General features: G+C 36.7%; 1 protein-coding gene across 1 annotated transcript in view; it reads right to left on the bottom strand.

Moving 5' to 3' along the window:
• Positions 1–18197, bottom strand: part of CIR1 (corepressor interacting with RBPJ, CIR1) — a 39284-nt gene extending 21087 nt beyond the window's left edge. Inside the window, exons 1-7 of the mRNA XM_055307940.1 lie at positions 18023–18197; positions 13270–13364; positions 7548–7621; positions 6721–6731; positions 6570–6634; positions 6136–6184; positions 4858–4975 (exon numbers count right to left, since the gene is read on the bottom strand). Coding sequence (XP_055163915.1) covers positions 4858–4975; positions 6136–6184; positions 6570–6634; positions 6721–6731; positions 7548–7621; positions 13270–13364; positions 18023–18094 — 484 coding nt within the window. The 5' untranslated portion in view covers positions 18095–18197. The remainder of the gene's footprint in view (positions 1–4857; positions 4976–6135; positions 6185–6569; positions 6635–6720; positions 6732–7547; positions 7622–13269; positions 13365–18022) is intronic.
• Between the last annotated feature and the right edge of the window lie 14 nt (positions 18198–18211).

Below are 18211 nucleotides of genomic sequence, written 5' to 3'. Positions count from 1 at the left end.
GCCAGTTTTAAAGGAAAAACTGTTAATGGAAATTTTCCTAATACTTTTTTCTATAAAGAATGAGGCAAAGAGGGACACCTGGGTGGCTCAGTGGTGAGCGTCTGCCTTTGGCTCAGGTAATGATCCTGGGATCTAGGATTGAATCCCACATCGGGCACCCTGTGAGGAGCCTGCTTCTCCCTCTGCCTATGTCTCTGCCTCTCTCTCTATGTCTCTCATGAATAAATAAATCTTAAAAAAAAAAAAAAAAGGAGGGAAAGAATTCAGACTGCTACTTATATTTCTCATCATAAACATACTGTTTCCAACATACCAGTAACTTTTTGCTTTCTTTAGCTGTTATAACTATTCTGAAAATAAATTTAATATAGGAGTACAAAGGAAAACATTTGCCTTTTGAAGCATATCATGAGATATTCAGCATCTGTAAAGCCTAAATTTTAAGTTTCTTTCCCAATTTTAACCGCAAATTTTATTTATTTATTTATTTATTTATTTATTTATTTATTTATTTATCTATCTATTATCTATTTATTTAATGAGTGAGAGAGAGAGAGAGAGAGAGAGAGAGGCAGAGACACAGGAGGAGGGAAAAGCAGGCTCCATGCCGGGAGCCTGATGTGGGATTCGATCCCAGGACTCCAGGATCATGCCCTGGGCCGAAGGCAGGCGCTAAACCGCTGAGCCACCCAGGGATCCCCTTAACCACAAATTTTAACATAAAAGAAAGTTACTTGTAATTTCATCAATTATAAAACTATTTTCATTCTTCTGTGTTTCCTTCCAGTCCTAATACATATGCATGTAGTTTTACATTACCAAAATAATGTAGATTCACTTAGTACTCCTTAATTCACTAAATATATCAACAGTTTATTGCATTCTCCTAATGCTGGATATTTAATTTATAATAGTGAAAAACAAGAAATGATGCTGAAATGAACATTTCCCTTAAAAAAAAAAAAAAGGTTTTTCAGCACATTACCATCTTTTCTTCTCCACTGTACTATCCTGCTTCCAAAAAGAACACATACCACACCACAGAGAATATTCTATGGCATCATTTTTGCCTAAGCTCATTTTCCCAAAATTTCAGATCATGATCATCCTCTAGGGGTGACAGTCTCAGACTTCTCTCAGGACTCTGATTCGAAAGGGGCTTGGGAACCAATATTTATCTTTAACTTTTTTTTTTTTTTTTTAAAGAGAGAATGTACCTGTGAGCAGGGGGTGAGAGAACAGACAGAGAGGGAGAAAATTTCAAGCAGACTCCCCACTGAGCACAGAGCCCAGTACAGGGCTCAACCTCACAACCCTAAGATCATGACCTGAGCCGAAATCACAAGTCAGACACTTAACCAACTGAGCCACCCAGGCGCCCCTCTTATCACTTTCTTCTAAATTCCTAGAAGCTGAATTTCTAAGTAAAAGGACATGCATTTAAGGCTTTTGATACATATCATCAAATGACTCTTTAAAAAGGCTATTCCAGGGCCACCTGAATGGCTTAGTTAAGCATCCTGACCTTTCGCTCAGGTCATGATCCCGAGGTCTTGGGACTGGGCCTGCATCAGGCTCCCTGCTCAGAGGGGAGAATGCTTCTCCCTCTCCCTCTGCCCCTATACCCTGCCTGTGCTCTCTCTCTCTCTCTCAGTCCCTTTCAAATAAATAAATAAAATATTAAAAAAAAGGCAATTCCAATCTATCAACAGTGGATTAAAATGTTCATTTACCACACTTGCTTCAACAGTGGATGTATACTTCTTTTAAATCTTTGTAATGGAAAAAAAATAAAAAATAAAAAAATAAATCTTTGTAATGGAGTGCTGGGCATTATATAAGACTGAAGAGTCACTGACCTCTACCTCTGAAACTAATAATACACTGTATGCTAATTAACTGAATTTAAATAAATAAAAATGAATCTTTGCCAAAATTGATAGGCAAAAAGATAATATATTATTTTAGTTTTCGTTTCTTTGGTTATTAATGCTGTTGAAAATGTCCTTATAGGTTTCATGGCCATTTGGAGTCCTCCTTTTGTAAGCTACCTGTATTTATATCTTTTGCTCCTTTGCCATTTGTATGTTCATCTTTTTCACTTTGACTTGAAAGAGCATTTTATTTATTTATTTATTTTTAAAGATTTTATTTATTTATTTATTCATGAGAGAGACAGAGAAAGAAAGGCAGAGACATAGGCAGATAGAGAAGCAGGCTCCATGCAGGGAGCCCAACGTGGGACCCAATTGGGGACTCCAGGATCATGCCCTGAGCCAAAGGCAGACGCCCAACCACTGAGCCACCTGGGCGTCCCGAAAGAGCATTTTATATATTAGGGTTATCAACTATAGTATTTCAAAAAAGTTAATACATTTTTAACCTCTATCACCCACTGCTCAATTCATTTAGATACAGAGTAATAGTAATTTGTAGACAGTTCAGGCTTGGTTACATATATGTTAAGACTTAGTAGGAGCCACAAATAGTGTATTTTTCTACTTGGTTCACTTTATTTTGAAAAAGTTCATTTGACTGAAGAACAGAACTACAGTATAATCCCACCATAAGTGGGCTCCAAAAACTTTGTATAAAATGAATGATTATACTTTAAAGTCTATGAATGTAAACAGACGGCTGGAGAAGAGCTAATAACCAGTTTTGTTGTATCTGAATTCACCATCCAATACTCTTAAAAAGAGGTTAAGTCAATGACACATGTTCTTTCAGGTGTTGTTATATATAAGACAAAGCAGGTCTACTGATTACTCAGTAAAAGGCTAACTCTGGAGTCTATCCTACTCATCCTCTCAGAAGCAGGATCAAAGTAAGATGAGGCTAGGGATTACAAAGGCAGCCATTACTACTGTCTGCCCCTAGCCAATACAGAAGTCATGCAGTTGTAAGGAAAAACGAGAATGATGCAACCCCTTCCAAAACACATATATACCTTTCAGAAATAACTCAAATTCCTATGACTACTAAAACTGTAGTCAGAAATATTTGAGACAATGGGTTCTTCATATATGACCTAGTCTACCCTCATGTTCTTTGGGGCTTTCTTTTGGGACCTCTCCCTCTTCTTTCACCAGTTTAGTGGGGGCAGTGGAGGGGAGGGAACATCAATATGTGGGTTATAAGAGTACCTGCACAGTAGCATCATGGAATGTTCTTTTGTCAGAGATTGCCAGACTAAGGTCTGTACTAATACTCTCTCACCACTGAGCTAATGGTTTCCCTCTATGTAAAATGTGGTTCCTTATCCTTCTTTAGAGCAGTGATTAAAAAAAAAATCAATTGTAATATTCTGTGTACTTCTTCTACCCATTCTAATATCCATAATGCCATTTAAGAACAGCATCAAGGGGCGCCCAGGTGGCTCAGTCAGTTAGTTAAGCCTCTCACTCTTGATTTCAGTTCAGATCTTAATCTCAGTGTCATGAGTTCAAGCCCCATACTGGGCTCCACGCCCTTAAAAAAACTTAAAAAAAAAAATCCACAAAAACAAAAACTCCAGTGTCAAACTTGACAACGGATCAAATTCCTATAATCTTAATATGAGAACTAGCATTTTGAATCATAAAGCCTTCCTCTGGCTTGTTGGAAGGAAGCAGGATCTCTTGTAAGAGAATAAAAGCTGAAGGTCATATGCTGATTGACAGTGAACCCTGGGCTCAAAGGTGGTAGTGAAAGCCATGGGGAGTCCAAAAAGGTGCATCACAGGGCTAGTGAGCAGGATAGGGCTTAATTCTCAGAGCATTTGCTTCAGTACAGCAGCTCTGCCTTATATATGTTCTATATACTGGGGTTTCACATAAGAGTTCTTTTTTAAAAAGGTTCTGCAGTTTCTTAAATAATGCTGAAAAATCTCTTGAGTTATACTATCATCCATATTTTAGGATGAGGTAAAGCTCATAAATGTGGAGTAACTTGTTTAAAGTTACAGTTAAGTATTATCATTTCTATTTATTCTGGTTATTTCTATTTATAATTTATTATGACTTACAGTTGGATTAGTGTGGCTATCTCAGTAATATACTAATATGGCACTGCAAATTTAAAACTTCTCAGCTTTAATATCTGAGTGTGCAAATGATCCAAACCAAATTAGACCAGTTTTTTAAGTAGTCAATAATATGCAGGAAGGTAAATAACTTTCAAGTAAAACTCAATTTTAACATCTTTTTAAACTCAGTATTGATTTTATGTCTGAACTAAAATGAGGCAATTGCTGAGTCTTCTAGTTAGCCTACACTTATAATTCTGGAGACATGAATATGAAAAATAACTATTTCTTCCTTCTATTTTTAGGTTACTAACCTGATTAACTATGCTTAATCTGTCTTTTACCTTTAATATCGAACTTATAGGGCAGCCCAGGTGGCTCAGCGGTTTAGCGCTGCCTTCAGCCCAGGGCCTGATCCTGGTGACCCGGGATCGAGTCCCACGTCGGGCTCCCTCCATGAAGCCTGCTTCTCCCTTGGCCTGTGTCTCTGCCTCTCTCTCTCTCTCCCTGTCACTCATGAATACATAAATAAAATCTTTAAAATAAATAAATAAATAAATAAATAAATAAATAAATAAATAAATAAGTAAGTAAGTAAGTAAGTAAGTAAGTAAAATCAAGCTTATAGGGCCCTTGACTAGAAAAATTAAATTTAATTCTAATACACAGCATTTCAAATTCAAAATATATGACCAGAGTTCCCACTGGTCATATTTTGAGCACATGACTTGGTCCAAAAAAACCAAACCAAAGGAAACCACCACCCAGGGAGATTAAAAAAAGAAAAATGTTCTTTCCTTGTTTGTCCTTGATACAAATTCTCAAACAAACAAATCATGTCTAGTGCCTACCTGAGCCATCAGTGGGAACGGAACTTGCATTGATTCCAGAAAGACCAAATAGAGGACATTCTCGATCTGTGTTGACATGACCCCATTTGTGACATTTAATGCACCTCACGTTTCGAACCTGAGAAATCGTGAACATTATTTCAGTTATTAAGATTGTAAGAATCTTTTTTCTTTAAGATTTTATTTATTTATTCATGAGAGACACAGAAAGAGAGAGAAAGAGAGAGAGAGAGAGAGAGAGAGAGAGAGGCAGAGACACAGGCAGAGGGAGGAGCAGGCTCCATGCAGGGAGCCTGACGTGGGACTCCATCTGGGGTCTCCAGGATCACGCCCTGGACTGAAGGCGGCGCTAAACCGCTGAGCCACCGGGGCTGCCCGGATTGTAAGAATCTAACAAATGTTAAAATCCCTACTTCTTAGTAGTTTAGGTTAAATTACTATCATTCATAAAAGATTTCCAGGGAAAGAGACTCCCTGACTATATTTGGTAATTTAACATAAATACTAAAATCTTCTATAAATTCTGCGTAAAAGCTAACCTGAATCCTGTTTCCTTTTGACTGTTACTTGGTGACAATAAAACAATGTCATCTAAAAAGAAATGATAAAATATCAAAAAAGAATTATGTCCTGGCTTAATCTTAAATTCTCTAATTTATAAAAGTTAACCTTTGAAGTTTCAGTTGCCTAACCAGAGGTTTGCAAACTGTTTCTGTAGAACACCAAATAGTAAGTATTTTAGGCTTTATGGGCCAGAGGTCTCTGTTGCAACTACTCAACTCTGCCAATGTAGCAGAAAGAAGCCACGGACAATATGTAAATGAATAAGCAAGGCAGGATTCCAAAAAATGTTATTTCCAACAAGAACTTGGCCCTCTGGTAATATTTTGTCCCGATTCTAAACAAATAGTTTTACATCTTTTTTTAACTTTGAGCTAATTCTCCAAATTCCTGAAAACTACAGAGACCCATATCATTATAACCCTCAATACAAACCTTTGATTCCTCTCTCTCTCTCTCTTTTTTTTTTTTTTTAAGCAGGAGAAAATGAAATTTAATAGGCATATGTACAGAGAATCCACATGGACATGAAATTTCTGATTCCTATCTGTAATCTGTCTACTATATTTAATGTTTTCTCCCCGAGTCCTTTTACTATCTGGATACAAATCAAAACCACAAAGCCCTTTTTCAGCTGAAATACCTTTTGGACAACAGTATAAAGAAGTATTTATTAAGTAAGAATTATTTTTACAGAGTAAAATATGGGTCACTTGCCTGAATGCCAAAGGGCTGATCTCTGATGTTCATGTCATCTTTGGCATATCTATTGAGTAGAGAATATGTATAAACACAATATTAAGAACAGTTTAATAAATTAGAGAGCAGTAATCCTGAAAATAGTTTTATGGTTCTAAATACATTATAAAATGTGTAACTTCAATAAATACACAGAACTATGAAATATATTTAGTATTTCCAAACACCACTTTATTACTAATTATCCAGTTTGATGATATGTGATTTTTAAAAAATGGAAAACTATGTAAAATTAAAGTCTATGATCAAGTAAATTAGTTGTATAAAACAAATCATGTAAAATATCTTTTTACATTAGTCACCTACTCTAGTGAATGAAGAGGCGATATAAGATGGGATATCAGATAAAGTTAATGATATATATTTCATCTTAAAAGAAAACTGGCTCTTACTTTTCCCGTGGAGCTCCTTTCTGCCATTCAAATTTGTATTCAGTCTCTCCTTCTGTTTCTTCTTTCTAAAAACATTAAGAAGTCTTTCAATTTTTTCATAAAATTACAATCTACTGCCAAGCAAACTGAAGCACATTAAATAGTACTTTACCTCTTTGTTTTCTTGATTGCATATCAAAGATATAGGAGAAAAAAAAAAGTAGCTCAAGTTAAAAACTTCAACGTTAAAGTCTCCTATCATATATTATGATATCACAGTATTTAGTTGTAACTTGTAAGAAATTATTGGTTTGACTTTTTTTCTTCTTTCACAAGATAAAATTCAAATTGCTAAAGGATAAATACAATATTGAGTGAGATAGTAATAACACATTAATTCCTAATTTTTAAACCTTTTTATTTTTCATTGAAAGAATATTATGCTACCTATAAGTATATTCAGCAGGAAGAACTAAAGATGTATACACAAAGTATAAAAGAATAAATGCACTTCTGTTGATGTTGACATTTTTTCCTCCTCAAAGGTCAAGTCACTAAAAAAGTCAAGTCACAAAATATTACTAGATTAGACAGGTATTTTTAGTATTTATTCTATTGCACTGAATTCAGTATTTTACGATTATCTTTACAGGAAAAAATAGCAATTTTAAAGATGAAGAGCAACTTTTATGTACCTATGTATGTATTTACTTATTTAAAGATTATTTATGTATTTATTTATTTAGAGAGAATACAAGTGGGAGATGGAAAGAATCCCAAGCAGAGTCTTGAGTACAGAGCCCAAAGTGGGGCTCAATCTCATGATACTGAGATCATAATCTGAGTCAAAATCAAGAGTTGGACACTTAACCAACTGAGCCACCCAGGAGCCCCAAAGATGAAGAACAACTTTAAAAAAAAGTCTGTTCTAACAGTGCTCAAGCTTTAGTTGTAAAGACATCAAAGATAAAAAAAAAAAAAAGGGAATGAGGCAAGTACCTTTTTTAGCTCCTGGTGGGGCCTCATACATGAAATTAAGGCCATTCTTTACACGCTCATCGCCCATAAGCAACCTAAATAAAACAAGAAATAAAATTAACAATTTTATATAGGAGGAAAAAACTACAGAATAACTGTTCCCCATCTTCTAAAACTCTAAGGGAATTTAGAGAAAATATTTTTGTTGGAGATAAAGTTCCAAAACTTTACTTCACTGATTAGATAACTTCTGAAATACATGAATGGAAATTCAATCAGTGCTGCCTCTTTAGTAACTGGTTTTAATTTTTGAGACTCTCTCATTACCTGAGATCCTAGCCCTCCCAACAGAAAAGGAGAAAAATGCCATGGTCGCCCTCACATACTTTTTTTAAACCCTGAAATGCTATGGAAATAATGACAGTTTTGAAATTCTATATTCCAGCAGAAATTTGGAATTAAGTTAAATAGTGCCAACATTTTTTCTTAATTGTGAAGGATCAAACCATTTGGAAAAATGAGTCTCTCTGGATCTTTAGGAAGTCAATCCAATTAGTGCTTGTAATAAGGGTCAAAGTCAATAGGAGAATCAAATTCTTTGATGAGAGAGAACAGTTTAAAGAGATCCTACAACAGGTTAATCACTATGATAGAATCAATGTCTGCTGCACCTCAAAAATCATTTTCCTTATAGTCTAACACTGAAAGTTCCCAGTTTGAGTTCTGTTTAGAGAGATAGAATTTTTTAAAAAGCTCTGCAATAAATTGAATGACTGGTTGAGTTAAAGTTTTAATTCATAAGATCCAAGTAAAGTACTGATTATAAAGATGAAAGCTAAAGAGTGAATAGAATCACCTCTTATATTTGAAAAAGGCAATCACAAAGGATATATTACATAATTATAATTCTTCACTTATTTCCATTGGAATTTTTAAAGAACTATAAAAAAAAGAAAGAGAGCAAAAGGATGACAGGATCTCTATCTATATAATGGAATATTATTTTGCAATAAAAAGGAATGAACTACTGAAACATGCTACAAAATAGATGAACTTCAAAAACATTATACTAAGAGAAAGAAGCCAGTCACAAAAGACGATTTATATGTGTAATCCCATTTATATGACATGCCCAGAGTAGGCAAATCTATAGAGAAAGAAAAGAAATTAATGGTTGCTTAGGGCTGAGAAGTAGAAGGCACAGGGTATAAGAATGGGAAGTAACTGCTAACGGGTACAATATTTCTTTTTCAGATGATGAAAATGTTCTGATATTAGATTAGGATGGCTCCCAAACTCTGTAATGATATATACTTAAAGCCAATGTACACTTTCAACAACTGTAAAAATTTTATCTTAAATTAACACCATCTTAAAAGTTAAAATCAAGCACGTGAAAAGCTCAACATCACTAGTCAACAGATAAATAGAAATTAGGGGCACCTGGGTGGCTCAGTCAGTGAAGTGTCTGCCTTTAGCTCAGGTCATGATCCCAGGGTCCTGTGACTGAGCCCTGCATCAGGCTCTCTGCTCAGTGGGGGGTCTACTTCTCCCTCTCTCTCTGCCCCTGCTCACTCTGTCTCACATGTGCTCTAATAAATAAATAAAATCTTAAAAAGAAATAAAAACCATGAGATAGCACTTCACACTAATTAAGATGGCTGTTATTAAAAAAAAAAAAAGGAAAATAATAAATGTTGGCAAGGACATGGAGAGAATGGAACTCTCGTGCATTACTAGTGGTAATATAAAATGGTGCAGCTACTATGGAAGAATTTAGTGGTTCTTCAAAAGCTAAACACAGAATTACCAAACGACCTAGCAAATCTACTCCTAAGTATGTATCTAAAGGAACTGGGACTTAAACAGATGGACATTTGCATGCTAATGTGTATAGCAGCATTACAGCAGCCAAAAGGTAGAAGTAACTTAAGTGTCCATTCATGGATGGATGGGTAAATAAAATACAGTATATACACACAATGGATTATATAGCCATAAAAAGAAAATAAGTTCTGATACATGCTACAATATGGATGAATCTTGAACACACTGTGCTAAGAGAAACAAATCAGTTGCAAAGAAACAAATATTTTATGATTCTACTTATTGGAGGCACCTATAATAGGCAAATTCATAGAAACAGAAAGTAAAATAGTGGTTACCAGGGGCTGAAGGGAGAGGGAAATAGGGAATTATTGTTTAATGGGTACAGAGTTCCTATTTGGTGTAACGGAAAATGTTTTGGAAATAAATAGTAGTGACAACATAACACTGTCAATGAAATTAATGGCAGTGAATTGTACCCTTAAAAATGTTCTATATATTTTACCCCTGCAAAAAAACATTTAGTTTATACTGGAACAAAAATAACATAAAATAAAAACTGGAAGACCCAATTTCCACTTCATGTAAAATTCAACAAGTATACAAAATAAAAGGTAAAGATATGATACTGGCATTTTGTTTTAATTTCAATTAAAAACTTGTAAAAATTATTATTTTTTTTGCTGTTGATTATATGCAGAGTGAATGTATTGACATCCCAATAAATCTGTTTTTATCCAGTCAGAATAATAAATGTGACTGTCATCTTTAAAAAAAATGTATGTAAAAAAAAAGGGGGGGGGGGAATCCCTGGGTGGTTCAGTGGTTTAGCACCTGCCTTTGGCCCAGGGCGTGATCCTGGAGTCCCAGGATCGAGTCCCACATCGGGCTCCCTACATGAAGCCTGCTTCTCCCTCTACCTGTGTCTCTGCCCCTCTCTCTGTGTCTCTCATGAATAAATAAATAAAATCTTAAAAAAAAAAAAAATGTCTGTACAGGGCAGCCCGGGTGGCTCAGCGGTTTAGCATCGCCTTCAGCCCGGGACATGATCCTGGAGACCCGGGATCGAGTCCCACGTCCGGCTCCCTGCATGAAGCCTGCTTCTCCCTCTGCCTCTCTGTGTGTGTCTCTTGTGAATAAATAAATAAAATCTTTTAAAAAAAAGTATGTACAAATTGACATTCATAAACATTAAGAGACATTTATGGCAGTAACAACTTAAAAGAGAAACATTAGATTAATAAAGAATAAAATTGTCTATAAAGGACACTTTTGAATGAAGGGGAAAAAAAACTTTGCAATCACCAATTACTCATAAATTTGTACTCAACTAATCAAACCCAGAAGCAATGAGCACTCCTAGTATCCAGAACCTGGTTTCTAAATATCTTTCTTCAGTAAAAGGAACCAGGTTCCTTGGAACTTGGTTGATTCCAATGCTAGAGCAGGGAAAAACAAAAGACAAGTTTGGACCATCTTGGTGCCAGGAAGTGGTTTTAAAAAAAGGTTGCAGTGGGACATCTGCGTGGCTCAGCGGTTGAGCACCTGCCTTCGGCTCAGAGTGTGATCCTGGAATCCTGGGATCGAGTCCCACATTGGGCTCCCTGCAGGGAGCCTGCTTCTCCCTCTGCCTGTGTCTCTGCCTTTCTCTGTCTCTCGCTGCGTCTCTCATGAATAAATAGATAAAATCTTAAAAAAAAAAAAAAGGTTGCAGCATGTGAAATGGATTTAGGAACCAAGCTGGTAGAGCAGTCAAAGGCCAAAACTGACACAATCTGAGCAACAAAATAAGTAACAATAATACTGTATTATAATCCATTGAATAAGTATCACTGAGTCCATACTGGTAGAAATAATTACATACATAACTAAATGAGAGAAAGGGAAAATTCTTCTTTCCAGAGGAATTCAAATTTTAAAATATAGGGGGAATGAGAGGAATAGAATTATTGGAATACCACAGTAATAACTGATGCAGGCAATATCCACCAGTGAATGCTAGCTTAGTGGACAAAAGTTCAAAAAAACCCAGGATATCTGTATAGCTTCAAATATTTAATTACAAAGAGAATAAAGTAACTCTTTTTTAAGATCAAGAATAAACAGGGGGCACCTGGTTGGTTGAGTTGGTAGAATGTGTGACTCTTGATGTCAGGGTTCTGAGTTCAAGCCCCATGCTGGGCATGGAGCCTACTTAATTAAAAAAAAAAAAGAAGAAGAAAGAAGGAGGAAGAAGGAAGAAGGAAGAAGAAAGAAGAAGAAAAAAGAAAGAAAGAAAGAAGACGAAGATGAAGACGAAGACGAAGAAGAAGAAGAAGAAAACCCAGCATAATCTGTTGCAAACCTACTTTTCCATCTCCACTATCTTTTTATCAGCCTAACTCAATTATTGACTGCTTCCCCAAACACCCTCTCTACTCTCCCACTTTGATCTTTAATAAGCTTTTACTATATGGAAATCAGGGTTTCTCAACAGTGGTGCTACTGACATTTTGGACCAGATCATTCTTTGCTGTGTGGGACTGTTCTGTACACTGTAGGATGTTTTGCAGCATCCCTAGTCTTTACCCGCTAGATGCTGGTAGCATCCAACCTCTGAGTTCTGACAATCAAAAATGTGTTCGAATGCTGTCACATGTCCCCTGGCAGGAGGGTGGCCAGTGGGGGGAAATAATGGCCTTCAGATGAGGACCACTGATCTAAATCCTTAACATTCTTCATAGTTCAGCTCAATTGTCACTTCTTTCATGAAGTTTTACCTTGTTATCCCAAATGGAATCATCTGTCCTACATTAGCATGCTATAGTTTTTAAAACATTGTGTTTTTAATATGTCAAGTTATTATATTCAGCTTTGAACTATGTGTACATAGATATTTCTGAGGGCAGAGACAAACTATATATCACACTTGTATAGGCCCCTATTTAAACAGCTTGCTATTTATGGTCTTGCATGAAATTAGGTACTCAATAAAAATTAACCAAATTAAATAGAATTAGTGAGAAGAGTACTTAATTGACCTAAAAGTTTTATTTCTATAATTTCACTCTTGATATACTATATTTTTTTATTTTCCTTTTTTTAAAAAGATTTTTATTCATTTGACAGAGAGCAAGAGTACAAGGAGGCAGAGGGAGAGGAAGAAGCAGGTTCCCTCCTGAGCAGAAAGCCCAATGTGGGGCTTGATCCTAGCACCCAAGATCATGACCTGAGCCAAAGGCAGATGCTTAACCAACTGAGCCACGCAGGCGCCCCTTGATATACTATATTTAAAGAGAGTATCTAGTAAGAGTTAAGTAGTACTTCACTTATGTTCCATAGTTTGATGAAAAACAGAAATGAACTGAAGATAGTATGGTCTATGTAATTAAAGCACTATCATTCACTTGCTTAATTAACCAAGAGCAATTAGCTTCAGAGTTAGACATATTAATATAAACATAAAATGACAACAGATGAAGGGCAGGTACTCTGCTGGAATACATCAAAACAGAACTCTACTATGATTCTGCCATTAATAGGGCAATGACATGCAGGTCAAGTAGAGACACTTCATTTTACTTTTTGAAGGCGTCCTGTACATCTTTTTATTTCAGTGTACGCTAAAAAAGTATCTTTGTAAGCAATCTCAGTAGTTTGAGTGTAGACTTTCATTGTTCTTCCAAGCTTTACCTAAGTTGGGATTTGCTCATCAACTGTGTGATGGAGTCACATCAATATATGTTTTATGTGAATTATGGGTAAGGCTGGAAAAAGTGGCAATGTACAGATATAAGAGTAAAGAGGGTACACAGGAAATAGAATCCTACCATTGGGGAATTCAATTCAAAAAAGCTAATTTACTGTATGATTTAGTAAGTGATTATTCTCATGCAACTGAGTATTCTAAAAACATTAGCATAGTGAAATTTCTTACCTATTATCATATGATTCTTGTTCTTTAAGATACTGTTGCATTAATTCTTCTTGTTTCTTCTTATCATATGATATTTTCTGTTCTGCCATCCATACCTAAATTAGTGAAGAAATTTAAGTTAAATAGGTTTTCTTTTCTTTTGTAACAAAATATAAAATGCTATCATATATGGTTTACAACATAACCTATTTTGGCCATAATGACATCACCACAAAATAACAGCTAAAAAGTCTGATTTGTGCCTTGATACAGGTCCTTAAATCTAGTCATTCAAAATAGCTAAACTTCCATGCAAAACTATCAAACTTAAGAACCACTTTGAGCACCTGCAGTACAACAGCTTCTTGCATGCAGTCTCCATATCATCTTAGAGAAGAGAATGACCATCTCTCTATATGGAATATGTCTAGTCTAGGAAACACCTATGGCACAACCAGTAGGAATAAACAATGCCCATGAGTATCACAGACACTCCAAAAGAGGATAAATGGAGGATAAGGAATAGAAAAAAAAAAAGAAAGAAAAGAAAAGAAATGGAAAGGTAGTTGTAGAAAAAAGGAAAGAGACAAGAGAGAAGACAGGTAACAGAGATGTGTCAAATGTCTTGAGTTGCTCAAGGGTACCAAACCACAGGGTGACTGTGTCTCTACGTGAAATCCTCAAAATCATAAAAGTACTGGAGGTAAAAAGCCCACACAACTTATACAAGAATACTTAATCAGGTTATTTCTTGGTTTCAAAGGTATCTGTGCCTTCCTACTGCCTTTACAGTAAAGGACACAGTATTTGACAACCATTCAATTTATTTTTTTTTAATTTTTATTTATTTATGATAGCCACAGAGAGAGAGAGAGAGAGAGGCAGAGACACAGGCAGAGGGAGAAGCAGGCTCCATGCACCAGGAGCCCGACGTGGGATTCGATCCCGGGTCTCCAGGATCGCGCCCTGGGCCAAAGGCAGGCGCCAAACCGCTGCGCCACCCAGGGATCCCGACAACCATTCAATTTAAACAAGAAGTCAAGACTTTCTCTCTAAATATGCTGTTTTAGGAAGGTAAATTGGAGGACAAATACTTACCCTGATAAAATTATAATTATTAACTAGGGGGCAGATAGGTATGCAGAGGAGAGTGTGGGACAAGACTGCCATTACTCAATTCTAGAAGCAAAACAGGCGTAGTTACCAGTATTTTAATAATGATGAAATAGGAAGTTCTAGGGACACTGTTTTAGAAGTGGGTAAGAAGGAATTCATATGGAAATAAAAGCAAAAACAGAAATGGAAAGGCAGGGCAGCCCCGGTGGCCCAGTGGTTTACCGTGGCCTTTGGCCCGGGGGTGTGATCCTGGGGATCTGGGATCGAGTCCCACGTCAGGCTCCCTGCATGGGGCCTGCTTCTCCCTCTGCCTGTGTCTCTGCCTCTCTCTCTCTGTGTGTCTCTCATGAATAAATAAATAAAATCTTAAAAAAAAAAAAAGTATACAGTTAAAAAAAAAAAAAGAAATGGAAAGGCAATTCTCCAGGGACAGAATATACCAGAAATTTCTTTTGGTATGTTTCCTGAAAGTTTCTCCCACTGACTTCATACTTAGCAATGTAATGTTACAGTACAAGAAACACCTACATTTAAGATAGGCACATTTGGAATTTTTTACTGTAGCTCAAAGTGAAAACAGCTGCAACAAAGACACGCAGGGTGTCACTGTCTCATAGAATAACACATTAATAATCACATTCAAGTGGAGAACATATTATTTCTAACAGAATAACTACCATTTATTTAAAGCTCTAAATTTTACAAAGTTATTTTACTAATCTCAATTGCTCAAGTGCTTAAATACATTTTGAGTACCATGGACTGAAATAAAAATAAAATACATTTTTGCCTTCAAAATGCTCAGAATATGCTGATAAAAAAATCATGTTCACTTCTGTATGTTTAAACTATTTCACGATAAGAAAATGAACTAATAAATAATAAATAAATAAATAATAATAAAGTTTGCAAATAATAATAAAGTTTGATATCTGGATAATAGAAATATATACAAGAAAAATAAAACAAGACAGTGACTGGAGGACAGGAGGAAGGTTGGTATAATGGAATGCTTTATAGCAAGTTTTGCTTTTTAGAGTTAATTTTTCTAAGATTTATTTATTTTAGAGAGAGAAGAGAGAGCATGCTCACATGAGGGGGGTGGGGCAGAGGGAGAGAGAATCTGAAGAGCCCCACAGCAGGCTTGATCTCATGACCCTGAAACCATGACCTGAACTGAAACCAAGTGTTAAATACTGAACTGACTAACCACCCAGGTATCTCTAGAAGCTAATTTTTAAATTAGGTAACTATATTTTCAGGTAGCCAAAGTTATCATTTCTTATTTATCTTTCCAAAGATGTTCTAATGCATAGACACATAATCTTATATATATGATTATATATATATATATATATACACACACACACACACACACACCCAATATATGTAATGAACATACATTCTTTTCTCAATCTTTTCATAAATGGTAACATATACTGCATACTTGCACACAAAATATGTATAAAATAAAACTGAATACTACGGAGATCATTTCTAGATTAGTTTAAAAAAAAAAGCTTTCTTGGTTTTGGGGGGAGAAGGGGCCAAATATCATTCTACTGTGGAGCTATCGCATCATTTATTTAACCAATCTCCCACTCTACTGATGGGCATTTAAGCAATTTCTAATCTTTTGCTATTATAAACTTTGCTTCAACAAATAACCCCATACACAAGTAACTTTATACATGTTAAGCAGGGTTTTGAAGAAGTTCAAAATTTTGACAAGGAAAATACAGGGTAAGACATGTGCTATATCCACACAATGGAATTATTCAGCAATAAAAATGAATACAATACCGATACATTCTACAACATGGATTAACTTTTAAAACATATTAAGAAAAAAATCATTCATAAAGGCCAAATACTGCATGATTCCATTTATAGGAAATTTAAGTTTTAGGTGGAAGATAATGAAGGTCTAAGCTAAGAAATAGGCAGTAGTGACAAAGAGGAAAAATGAATTCAAAAGATATTTGGAAGGTAAGACAAATAGAATTTATTAGCTACCTAGATAAAGGGGTGATGGAAAAGGGATGAATCTTGAATTTCTGGCCTGGGTAACAGAATGAAGGAATGTGTTACTACCTCTATTTCCTACCCATATGAGATAGGAAGTATAAAAAGAAAAGCAGATTTAGGATGAGATATATATTCATTTCAGATATCCTGAGTTTGAGATGCCTGTAATGTGCCAAGATGATACTCTCTAGTGCATACAGTTGTCTTGAGGTACCTTGAGCTGGGGAAGAAAAGTGAGACTTCAGATTTCAGAGTTGTAAAGAAGTAGTTAAAACCATGAAAGTGGATGTGACTGTCTGGGAAAGCATATAAAGTAAACAAAGTACGGCACAGGCCAAGGATGAAGCTCTGGATAACTTATGTATTCTGGGATCCCTGGGTGGCCAGTGGTTTAGCGCCTGCCTTTGGCCCAGGGCGCGATCCTGGAGACCCGGGATCGAATCCCACGTCAGGCTCCCGGTGCATGGAGCCTGCTTCTCCCTCTGCCTGTGTCTCTGCCTCTCTCTCTCTCTGTGTGTGACTATCATAAATAAATAAAAATTAAAAAAAAACATATGTATTCTAAGAGCAGGCTAAAAATAAATATGTGTGTGTGTGGGGGGGCAATTAACACTTTATTGAGCAATCCCTCCATGTGGTGAGCCCGGTGCTAGGTGGTGCTTTGTTTCACAGCTTTTATCTGCACCATCTTATTTATTGCTAAAAATTTCATGGTAACGGATACTTGTCATTCTAAATTTACAAATTAGGAGACTGAGGATAAGGGATTTTAAATATTTGTGTAAGGTCTGGAGTTTAAAAGTGACTGTACTGAAATAATTACGATCCTGGTCGGATTCCAGAAAGGTCAGACTTTCCTATTTCCTACTTCACCACTCTGCTTTCCACGGCCATACTATTCAGGACGGGTTTTTCCGTACTGCACCGAGTAGACCTGTAACTGATCATTTAAAAAGCCCAACAGGGGCGCCTGGCTGGCTCAGCCGCAGAGTATGTGACTCTTCCTCTCCGGGGTCGTGAGCTGGAGCCCCGGGTTGGGTGCAGAGATTACTTTAAAAAAATCATTAACTCCATAAATAAAGCCAAATATCGCTGTATATCTGAAACTAATGTAACACTGTGTACGCCTCAATTTAAAAATATTACGTAAAATAGACAGCCCAACTTCAAAGAGATGAGACAGACGCTACATTTTCGGGTGGGATAAAAAATAAAAATAAAAAAAGGGGAAGCAAGAGGTGATCTGACTTCCCTTTCAAGATCTGAAGGAAACAGGGAATCACCTTTGGACAGGATGGCAGAGCTCAGAAGCCACGATCCCTGGGATCCGAAAAGACAAAACCAGAATCATTTGAGGAAGTAACTACGATCAGACTTCTCCGTTATCTTACAGATTTACATTCTAGCTGACGAGCCGACCGAGCAGACGAAGGCTTGCCCGTCTCCAGGCTGATGCCAGCTTCGTCGGCGAGTTTCTCGGGGGAGGAGAAGGGGCGAGAAGACCAGGGCTTCAGCCCGGGGAAGAGGCGACTGTCCCGGGAATCCCAGAGACACCACCACGGTCAGCTCCTGCAGCCCCGGGCAGCCCAGGCACCCCCGGCCGGAACCCTCCCCGGCTTCCCTTACTCACTTTTTTGATATTGGATTTGGAGGCAGGATGAAAGTCCTTCTTGCACATGAAATTGGCGAAAGATTTCCCCATCTTAAAGCCCGAGCTGGGGAAGCTGGACGCCGGGTCTCAGAACAACGTAAACAAACGCTGCCGCCTAACCGGAAGTGCGCCGCCAGGGGCCGCGGGAACTTCCGCGGTCAAAGGTGA

Source organism: Nyctereutes procyonoides, unplaced genomic scaffold, assembly GCF_905146905.1.
Source record: "Nyctereutes procyonoides isolate TBG_1078 unplaced genomic scaffold, NYPRO_anot_genome, whole genome shotgun sequence".
NCBI lineage: Eukaryota > Metazoa > Chordata > Mammalia > Carnivora > Canidae > Nyctereutes > Nyctereutes procyonoides.
The sequence above is the reverse complement of the archived record's forward strand: the minus strand, read 5'-3'. Positions and strand labels throughout refer to the sequence as shown.